Source organism: Macrosteles quadrilineatus, unplaced genomic scaffold, assembly GCF_028750875.1.
Source record: "Macrosteles quadrilineatus isolate MER2022 unplaced genomic scaffold, UCM_ALF_1.0 Scaffold_2__2_contigs__length_208266976, whole genome shotgun sequence".
NCBI lineage: Eukaryota > Metazoa > Arthropoda > Insecta > Hemiptera > Cicadellidae > Macrosteles > Macrosteles quadrilineatus.
In genome coordinates, this window is record NW_026542595.1 from 139,340,051 (window position 1) to 139,350,851 (window position 10,801).

At 32.6% G+C, this 10,801-nt stretch overlaps 2 protein-coding genes across 3 annotated transcripts; both read right to left on the reverse strand.

Moving 5' to 3' along the window:
* Positions 1–224: 224 nt before the first annotated feature.
* LOC128987495 (peptidoglycan-recognition protein SB2-like) lies at positions 225–4,322 on the reverse strand. Of its 2 annotated transcripts, none has more exons than XM_054408371.1 (4): positions 4,227–4,322; positions 2,653–2,959; positions 1,757–1,884; positions 225–1,073 (listed from the first exon to the last, which is right to left on the reverse strand). In XM_054408371.1, exons 2-4 carry the CDS (start codon positions 2,946–2,948, stop codon positions 853–855), a joined length of 645 nt encoding a protein of 214 aa, XP_054264346.1. In that variant the 5' UTR covers positions 2,949–2,959; positions 4,227–4,322; the 3' UTR covers positions 225–852. The 2 variants fall into 2 exon arrangements, with proteins under 2 accessions (XP_054264346.1, XP_054264345.1); XM_054408370.1 differs by lacking the exon at positions 4,227–4,322 and adding an exon at positions 3,390–3,438.
* Positions 4,323–4,865: 543 nt separating this feature from the next.
* Positions 4,866–9,353, reverse strand: LOC128988163 (peptidoglycan-recognition protein LF-like). Its single transcript, XM_054409397.1, has 4 exons — positions 9,237–9,353; positions 7,485–7,821; positions 5,780–5,907; positions 4,866–5,060 (listed from the first exon to the last, which is right to left on the reverse strand). The coding sequence occupies exons 2-4, from the start codon at positions 7,811–7,813 to the stop codon at positions 4,909–4,911; spliced, it is 609 nt and encodes a 202-aa protein (XP_054265372.1). The 5' UTR covers positions 7,814–7,821; positions 9,237–9,353; the 3' UTR covers positions 4,866–4,908.
* Positions 9,354–10,801: the final 1,448 nt, after the last annotated feature.

Below are 10,801 nucleotides of genomic sequence, written 5' to 3' on the forward strand. Positions count from 1 at the left end.
GAGCACACCATCCGGTCAGCATGTCAGTATGTGCTCAAATTCATCATGGTACAAAATAACATGATGCCAAATAATATCTAAAAAATAAGTGATATGCCAGATGTTCATTCGTCACTAACTAAACTAGATCACTTCTATGGTAATGACTATTTATTTTAGAAGAGACACTTTTCCAAAGCTGTCACGACTAGAACATAAAGTCTTCAATTTCAATTGTACTTCACATCGAGGTTTTTATATTTCTTTGTTTTAAGGGCTGACATGTTGATAGGTGAGTAAATGAAAATGGGTCTTTGTTTTTTTTTTTTAGATAGGTACCAATAAACCGTTTTAGATATAAATCCATTCCCCTTTTGGCTTACTAATTTTAGCAGAGTAGCCTTAAAACCTCAATATACGGTTAAAAGTGTTAAGTCTTAAAGGTAGTATTTAAGTAATAACATTTTCTTACACATGTATACAAAAATTCCGATTGAACATAGCTGTAAAACTATCATTTAACCCACTAATCTCAGTGACCAACTTACATTGGAGTTTATAGAATTTGTTTCGGAGACAAGTCTAAAAATAACACTTAGTCTAGTTTCACCGTTTGTGGTTGATTTCATACACCAAATCGTACCAACCTATATGTTCAAAAACTTAATCCTAAACTGTAACTCTAATTCAAATAGCATCATGTCCTTAAAACCCACTACGCAGCAGTATTCCCCCAGTCTGAAGTTTTTCTATTCAGTCTATTTCATGGAAATACCTTTATTTAATTTTCACCTTCTTGCGAGTCGTAAAAACCAAAAATAGCCTTCAATAATGAACCTCCATAGCTAAAAAAATATCTTAAGTTATAACTATTTAATTCATTTCCTTCAATAACTCCTCTATACTAGTGATTTCCTTAGGCATGGGCTGATTGGGGTCCCAAAACTTGTGCTCCTCGTCATAGTGCTTGGGTAAGGGAAACAGGGGGTCGGTATGAGGAATGACGTCATGGCAACAGTGGATCTTCCCATTGGCCACTCCCCAATCCACCAGTCTGTCCATGGCCTCCTTCATAACGTCTGGAACAGGCTTGGCTGAAACATAATGCATCTTTTTGTTACGTTATTTTTACATTCTAGAAAACAAGCCTCTAGCGTGGAACAGACTTCCCAAAACTCCATACTAGGTCCAAATGATTGCGACATTTTCATGGCAAAAGCCATTGTGATTGACAGGATGTAAACGTGGAAAGGGGACACCGAAATCCGAACGTGTAGGTAGAACAAAAGAGGGGTCATTGCAAATCAGGAATTTAGGAAGAAAAATGGAACTGCATTACACGGGAACGGCTGTTAAGTAAATAAATGTGCACGGAGCTTGTGTGTCTTGGTGTGCTGGGAAATATCCCATATAATACAAACGGGTTTAAGAATTGACTTATAGATACCATATTGAAAGACCAATATAAAGTAACCGTAGCAAATAATTTATTCAAGTAGAAAATATTTGTATGAGCCCCTCACAATCTGAGGTCTTCTCTATTTTCTATCAACAGACCATACTCGTTTAGAAACAGAACTCCCCAACATTGTTCTTATCCTCGTCAAGTTTGATTTCAGAACTACTTACCAATATAGTACCACGACATTTTACCAAGGTAGTTCCAGGCTCACCAACTTAGCTCCAGAACTAACAAACGTAGTTTCATGACTAACCAATGTGGTTTCAGAACTAATAAATTTTTTCTAAAACTTAACAATTTATTTCCAGAACTCACCAATGTAGTTGCCTATGTAGGCAATGTCCACACAGTCTCCATTCAAGGGACGATACTTCTCTGGTCTTTCAGCGTCGTACTTCCAGCCTCGGCCCTCGTAGATGGATCCATCAGGGGCGACCATGAAACTAAACATAACAGTTTGAGAATGCATTTAATATGTTAGCATAGTGTACGCATCTGTACATTTAATGAAACCCAACCCGTCAAGGTCAACTTTTTCTGAAGGAAAGAAACTCTTTAAGCTACGATCTAAGTCTGAAAATCCTAATGCTTGACTTGCCAAATTTTAACTGCTGTTTTGTTTGCAGATATTATAAGTGTATAGTGGCAGTTTAAGGTTGAGTTTTATTTATACTCCCATTTCAATTTAGATTTGGGTCCAATCCCTACTCCTATACCCGTGGACTACCTACAAATCTGACCTTTGTAATAAGCTGAAGATAGTTTTAAGCATTGACTATATTGGATGTTTTAGGATATATATCTGTGTTCAGCATATTATTATTCAATAAAACATCAGACAATTATCACATAGTAAGAAACAAAGCACACGTCGAATCAAATTACATATCTATCAGCAGGATGAGGATGCTACTTGAAGATAATGTGTACTTAGTTGGATGTAGTTAACACACAGGGACTGTCAAATACTATTCCCATATCGTCATGTTTTAAATAGATGCAGCCATGGATCGTAAAATGAAACTATAAATGTAACTTATATCAAATCTGGTACAAGAGCTGAAAAACTCTAAAGTAAAAAATATATTTTTGTTGCTCTCTTATTTATAGAAACCCTTGTCACCAAATCTATTCTTGTAATAAACTAACTAAGCCTACACATTGATCTTAAATATACTAAATATTATGTCAATAATACAACTTTCACTTACTTCCACATAATATCAAAGCTGTACTTGGTCAAATGCATAGCCTGCAGTTCGTACACCAGTCTTTTACACTCTGCCGGGTTCTCGCATTCCCATGTATCTGTATATGTCTTCCGGACCGTCCCAACCGGGCCCTTGAACACCCGGACGTCGTCATCCTCCCGGACGTAGGTCCTATGGGCCATCCACTCCTCCCGGGTTACCATGGGTAGAGGTTCGCCAGGAGGCTGGCGGTTTCTCTTGAGAGGGTGTGTGTGCCAGCGTGGAGCCCGGCCGTCCTTGAAGTATTCAAAGGGCATTTCAGCCACCCCTAGGGTTAATATAAGCACATGTGATTAATTTAAGTACTGGGTTCATTTTTATGGATGAAAGAGATTAACAGAGAAGATAATTATTCGGATATGCAATTGAAGACAATATTTAAGGAAAGACGTTTCTGAAACTTCTAAAAAGTCATTTTTCAAGTTCATTGTTGGTGATGGTGAGTGGATGTTGTTTAAAGGTTTATTGCGGACACTTTCCACCACAATGGCAAAACAAATGTTTATTTTTACCATTGTGTTGAGTCCGCAATAAACCTTATAACAACGTTCTTGAATCCAAAGGCCGTTGAATATTTATGTATCTATCTTAAACATAACATATATAATAGTGTTGAATTGTTAGTTCTTCGTCTCTTTCAATACATTTATGTTTAAACTATCATCCAAGCTACTGAATCTATAAAATCCAAACGTTACCCCTGAAATTAAGTTTTGTGAAAATTATATTCTGCAGAATCATGTGACATCTTGATTTCATTTGTAAAATTACTGACATGTGGCGTGAATCCAAAAAAATAGATATTTTATATTTAACCTTATTTTATATTTATTACGAAAGGGAATTTGTGCCACGTGTAAGGAAAGAGTATAAGAAGAAAAATAGTATGACAAATAAAGAAAAATCCCAAAAGTGTTAAGGAAATAGTGTTTAAAATACATAACGAAGATCTTCTGCCACTGCAACTTCCCTTCTTTACTAAATAAAAAACTGTATAATATTCTCAATATTTTAAACACCATTTAATACTAAATTATTCAATTTTAGAGATAAATGTGTATTGGGTTTTAAACTTATTTTTAAGTTACAACATAGGTGATTTATTTTGATCAGCAAGATATCTTTAGAGAACAGTACACAATGTTAAACATGTAATTTTAATTTATAAAAATATTCGCAATAGTTCTGGTTTCATATGAGTTAACGAAACACAAATATTTAATCGTTTGTAAATAGTCTTAACATTATTTACTTTATTTCGAAATTCGTTTTTAATTAATCGTTTGAAATGTAGTCCAGAACCTTGCAATGACTTATAACGGATGTTTCATATAATACAGGTTTCTTCTATGTGATGTACACTGTAGCCTATAGGCCTAGTCATTTTTAAATTGGTTTATGTTTAATAAAGCGCGGTTAATACTAAGTATTTGATTTTAGCTTGAATTCGAAATTATGTAGGCCTATATGCAACGAGGGATTTTGTAGATTTCTATTAAATTATTTCTATGCCATACAAATATTTTAATACTCACAGTAATTTTTTATGTTTACAGAAGAATAAACTAGATGTCTTCCTCACACTCATGGTATATGACTAGGCTAATCTTATGAACGATATCAACCACGAATAACCGTTTGATAGTGCATCTATTCAAACAAATATTGTTAGATAAACTTTAACCCTTCCATCATTTGTATACCCGTTTATTTTCTATACCTAAAATCTGAACCATTATATCTTGTGTAAATTAGATGATTCAGTAATAAACTGTTAGTTTTATTACTTGTTATCTTTAAATTCCTGCAAACATTTTATGGAAAAACTATCACATATTGAAAACATCTATGGAAACTGTTTTAGGTATACAAATACACAGATTGTCTTAAATCCATTTTATTATAACCCTCAAATGCAAAATACGTTGAAGATCCTATTTTTGGGGGCTATATTAAAGTCACAAAAATTAAAATAAATATAGTCTTACACAATATTTGAATTGGCATATAAATTATCACGTTGTGAAAGTATTTTCTCACATTTACGACGATTATTCGCCACAACTATTTTTTTTATGTTATGTTCTTATGATGTTGCTTTCTGCACTGGTGACCTTATGCATAAACATAATTTATAATCATCGTACCTTTTACACCATAAAGAATACAGTGCAAAATTACATGCATATTTCACCATAGTATCACATAAAAGATCAGCTAGCAATTTTTTGGATAACTGGGTCCAAAATACATATTGTGAAGGTCGTAATCATATGTTTTATCGTAACAGCAATGAAGCTTCTTGTTGACGATTCCCCACTCAATGAGCCGTTTCAACGTCTTTATCATTGGTTTTGGAGGTTTTGATTCTGTAAAACATTTAAAGGTTATTGAATAGTATACGAAGTAAAATATACAAAATCTAATGTAAATATATATAGACCTTACTAAGCTGCCCTGATGCGATCACCGAAAAACATTTGTATGTATGTGCATGAAAGGTTACTGTATTATTCATCAAATTAAAATATTCATGAACAATATTTTAAAGTTACAATTTTGAAACTTATAAAAATGCTTTATCGATTTAGTCTCCATGGACACATTAGGAAAACTACATGTATTACATATTTTGTTTATTATAACTCATTTGTTTACAATTATTTTGAATATTCATTGGTTTTAATAGTATCGAATATTACTTTACCTTTCCACTTAACAGATAATAGACTATACATTTTAACAAATTGACATGCATTTTTATTCTATAGGGTTAAGTTTGATTACAGAAAATCTGCACATTATTGATAGTAACTCTTTTATACATTATTTTTGAATGCCTGCTTGTAATATCGTTTTGCTATTTCATAGGTATGGGAGTCTACCTGTAAATTTCGCTGTGGTAATTACAGCTTAAGCTGTAAATCTGGGCTCTGAACCACTGGGTCCCATCATAACATGATTATCACATGATGATTGGTGGAATTTCAATTGGTACAGCAAGAATAGAATTTCCGCACTTTAACCCCAAGACCAGCTGTTGTTTACCTTTTTGTCATGGTAATAAACAATACTGAACTGTACTCACTGGAGTAGTTTCCTATTAGGGCGATCTCTAGTGATGCAGTGTAAAAGGTTGTGAAAGGTTCTGCTATGTTACACATACCATCCCAGCCTCTGCCTTCGAAAATCCGGTCATCCTTACTGATCATGAAACTGTTCAAAACAAAGAGAAATATACTGTAACAATTCAATACCAAGTAGAGTAAAATCTATCATGAGACTGAAAATGGTAAAACAGCTTATGAAAAAAAAAAAATAACAAGAACCTGAATCGATCATTACACAGCACTACACCCAGTTCCTGTTGTGTATACTAACAGTTTTGCTGTAAACAACATTGTTGTCAGAAGTTTCGAACCCTTGTTTCATCCGCAAAGGGTAATATAATAAATTATATCAGCAAACTGGCATATAATTATTCTAATTAACGTACAAAACCCGCTTTTAATGGACAAGGTGTGGGGGCAACTATGATATTTCATAGGGTAGGTAAAATCACAAGAACTGCAATAACCTTTGAACCATAATTTTACTGCACTGAGGTTTGTACAATTTTGTTTCGAAATCTTAGGACCATATATGTATTAAATTTTAATTAATTTCATTGTAATTAATTTTGTGAAAATGTAATTTTCCGTTCTTTTATGGGTTTAATAGGGATAACCCCCTAAATATCGAAATTTCAAAAGAGTGAAACAACACACACTCACAGAGACATCCCTTCGAAAAATACTTTTTTGGGGTTCAGGAAGACATAAAACAGATATTTTGACCCAAAACGTAAACTCAAAAACTCTGAAGAAAACAATACTTTCTCCGTATATTTAATAGGTAGAGATAGGAATTAAAAAACTAAACAATCGAATGGATATTTGAAGACGGTATTCTCCAATAAATAAATTTGTTCTTTTTCCCTGGACAAGTGGACCCACAAAATCAGTATCAGCTTAAATCCATTAGCAATAATTGAACCCGTGATTTCTAGACAGAAGTCTTGCTTTGTACACACTGTATCAGCACATATACGATGTTGTAATCACGGAAAATCTCAGAAACCTCGTAACATGATTATTTTCCATAATTAGTGAAATTCGACCAATCTGGAGTCAAACGCAGTAGCTAAGAGGATAGCACAAGTACATTGGACGACTCTTTGATGCCTGTGTCAATGCAAAGTTGTCTGACGCAATAACTATTTTGATATGAGACAGCATGTTATGCATGCTGTTATTTTTCGTTTCCTCTTTTGAGCTATTTCTTTCCCCAATCCAATTATTATCCTTTGTAAAGGTAATTTTATTTTGGTTACGTTATATTATATTTTCACATTTTTAAGTTAACTCCACATTTTGTCAAACTAGATAAGTACTGTAAATATGTTTTTTCGGGTGTTCTTATACTCCGATTCGTTCATAAAGTGTATATGGTTCTAGGGGAAACGATTCCATACTCTCCACCTTACACTACATTTAAACAACCATCAATCAGATGAAACATAAAATAATAATGTTAGGAGGCCCAGATAAATTTCCCCTCTCACATCCCAAATGTTGTGAATGGACTAATTTCTTTTACGACTAGTTTATTCTTGTGTCACATACTCGCTACATTCTCCAACTATCACCTCCACTTCTTCTGTTTCACCCACTAGCCTCATTTCACTTATTCCTACTTCCTCCAACTTCCATCTTCGGCTACTCCAGAACATCTACCCAACTCTCTCCACTCACCTGTATCGTATATCCGGCTCCCCTTGTTCCTTCATGTGCTTATCCTGAAGGTCCTTGATTAAGTAGGCACAAGTTTCATGGCCCTCGCACTCCTCGGTGGCAGTGTGGGTGAAGTGCACATGGTTGGCCATGGAGGCCGGTGGAAACCCCATGTATGGCGGAGCGAGATTGTTCAGCCTCTGAAGGCCTTGGTGGCCCTCCGCCTGCCACTCCCATCGTTTCATGTACCCCGGGAGAGGTCCTCCGGTACGTTTCCGGATGTACTTGTTGAGAGGGTGACGATGCCACGTGGGTGGATCATTCTCCGCGTGACCTTCATCCCAAGGCATTCTGTCTTCTATAACACAATGTAACACTTGAGTTATTTGGGATTGTAGGAAACTTTCCTTGACGATCAGAAAAACTAAGTATTCACGACGTTTTGGTATATAAGAAAGTACCTCAAGCCTTTAACGGGTAGACCTACATCGGTAATTCAGAGCCAAGACTAGGTCGACTTCAAATTTTGTCGTATTACAGTTGAGTTCTCTGTTGGTTAGTGGTAACAGGAAAATTCAAGAAAAAAAATAAATAAGAAAGAAAGTTAGGCTAGGTTAGGATCGAAACACAAATTCTGACATAAACTATTAAGGTTAGGTAATGTTAGCTTAACTCAGAAACATATAGCAGTATTTAAAACACCAAATTTTAACATACATAAAATAACCTACCCTAGCTTCCGTAGCTTTCTGGGAAAAAATCCTGCATTTTCCTGTTATTACTAACTAACAGAACAATCAACTGTAATATGAAAAAATAAGCTAATCAAGGCTTGATCCAAAATACCAACAGAATATATTCGAAGAGCAGAATTTGAACATATTATTTTTTTAGTTTCTCTTCTTTATTATTCTCTTTTATTAAATGTTCTCATTGCCATTAACCGTACAGTTTATAGTACTGCTATTGTGATAATACTGTAATATCATACAGTCTAATACTAATATTTTTTATCAACAAATTAATGCACTTTTTAGTCTTACACAAAGTAAATATTGTATGGTATAACAAAGTTATTATTTAGTAAAGTTAAAAAAAAATTAATGTTTAAATTATTAAAGTACGCCCTTCATATCTCCTAGATAAGTGCAATCTTTTACCAACTTGACCAAACTTATGGGTATTTAGCTATTCTAAATGGAAAAAATGCTCTAGCTCAAACAAAATCACACTAGATTTAACAAAATAATAAAAAATAATATTTAGTTTCATAAACTTTCTAAATATTTGAAGTTTATATTTTGGTATCTAACCAGTGTTCCGTGTGTTTTTTTCATATATTTAATGAGTTAAAAGTGTTTTCATGTTAAATTATTTACATTATAAATTAGAAGGTATGTCGAATGAACATGTATTATTAGTTTATGTAAAATTATGTCTTACAATATTTTAAATTAGTTAAAGTTAACTCAATAGTTTGGTATACTTCAATTTAAAGTAATATTAATCAGGCAATTATTTGTCAAAAGTTCAATCGATTATAGTTTTATCAAATTGACATCCATTTTGAAGAAGAGTGTGAAATATTTCTAACGTACCCTAAGGTGTATCTCATTTATTATTTACATGAAGTAAGTTTTTCTTATAAATTAAAGTACTACGGAAACAAAAATAACCTTGCACATCATACAATAATTTCAATATCAAATTATTAGGTTTACTTGTTTTAGAAAACCAGTAGGCCTACCTTAATCTTTCTGTCGAATTACTTACATTTTTAGTTAGTGAATCAAACTTTCACGGTGTTCTAAAACAAAAATAAATTGAAACACACAAATTCAATATCACAAACAATAATTTAGCAATCGGCCCTGCATGTGGCGACTTCATATTAACTTGACGTATCAATGAGCTTATTTCAATGGAATTTTAAGTGGCTTTATCTTTTTTTTGCTATCAATAACAAACCGTAAATTGTTAGCTTTTCGCACATGCATTTTCACAAACGAGGTTAGTTTCCAACATTAACTTACTGAACTTAGATTTTGGAGCTGTTATTTTATTTATCAAATATAAATAGTCCTCGACGTAATAAGTATTATTTACCTCTTGTACCAATAATATTTGAAAATATACCGGCTACATTGGTAAATAATATAGAAAGGTTTTAGCATGCCAAAAAATATAATATGCATGATATTTACTTAAAGGAATAAATTATTATTAGTTTATAATTTATTATAATAAGGAATTAATAATTTACATGAATATTTGTCGCATATTATGAAGAAGCTACTAATACCGTGTTATTAAAGTGTTTCATTTTGTATAAATTCTACACAAAACCCTAGGTTGAAGAGAAGTAAATGGAGAAGATAAGATAGAGAGCAATAAAATACAATTCTTGTCAAATAAACTGAAAGTATTTTATACCTTGCAGTAAAAAGAAATAGAGCTTTTTACTCCAAAGGAAGTTTCATGGACTCGTGTACCCAACCCTCTTGGCTTTTATTCTTCAATGTCAGCTCAAAATATAAATAAAACTTTGATCTTTGTATAAATAATACCTCAGTATGCTTTATTTTATTATCAACTAATTATAGTTATTTAATTCAACATTGATTGTCAACTAAAGAAATATTGCGTGAGTTAAACTTTCATTATAATAACATTATTATCAAAATATAAATGTGTTTTAAAATGTTTGAATCACTTATCAAAGATTTATATTCAACACTATAAACACTATTCTTTCGTTGCGTTTGATTTATGAAAAATCAACCGGTTTTACATTTTGTAAAATTGTACAGTAATTTGTTTTTATAAATATGTAGGTGTACTGGCTTATTTGTTATCCAGCGGATACTATTGCTTACATAGATCTTTTATGCAAGCGTACATAATGATTAAGGTAATCATTTATCTTTCGAAAAGGTTGTTTACCTGTTTACTGATATTTAGTTATCATTTTATCGCATTTACATTAGATGTTTTTGTAATTATCTCCTATTATAGGCAGTTAGTCATCCCTAAACTGGTATTTAAGCATTTTAGTATTTTTAACGATATTTATTTTAATAAATTATAATTTACATTAATAAATCAAACTTCTAAGTTGTATATTTTGCTTTTTTAATTTGTGCTTCAGTGTCTATTAAGAGTTTTTATTACTATACCATAGACTTAAGAGTCTACTTCTTTAACCTATGCTAATGCTTTCCAACATGTATATAAAGGTACATAAACGTTAACATTGAGTGATAATATCATCTTATGGATTTTCTATGTTTATGGACCAGCTGAGGCAGATTGTAATGTAGCTTATGTTTCATTCCTGT

Bases quoted from the DNA above. Each gene is read 5' to 3' on its own strand.
- LOC128987495 (XM_054408370.1), bottom strand. From the start codon at position 3,432: ATGATTCTGCAGAATATAATTTTCACAAAACTTAATTTCAGGG. The intron at 2,960-3,389 runs GTAACGTTTGGA...TATTAACCCTAG, and splicing joins CACAAAACTTAATTTCAGGG to GGGTGGCTGAAATGCCCTTT. The intron at 1,074-1,756 runs GTGAGTTCTGGA...ATTATGTTTCAG, and splicing joins CTACATAGGCAACTACATTG to CCAAGCCTGTTCCAGACGTT.
- LOC128988163 (XM_054409397.1), bottom strand. From the start codon at position 7,813: ATGCCTTGGGATGAAGGTCACGCGGAGAATGATCCACCCACGTGGCAT. The intron at 5,908-7,484 runs GTGAGTGGAGAG...TGTTTTGAACAG, and splicing joins GAGCCGGATATACGATACAG to TTTCATGATCAGTAAGGATG. The intron at 5,061-5,779 runs GTGAGTACAGTT...AATGTTTTACAG, and splicing joins CCTAATAGGAAACTACTCCA to AATCAAAACCTCCAAAACCA.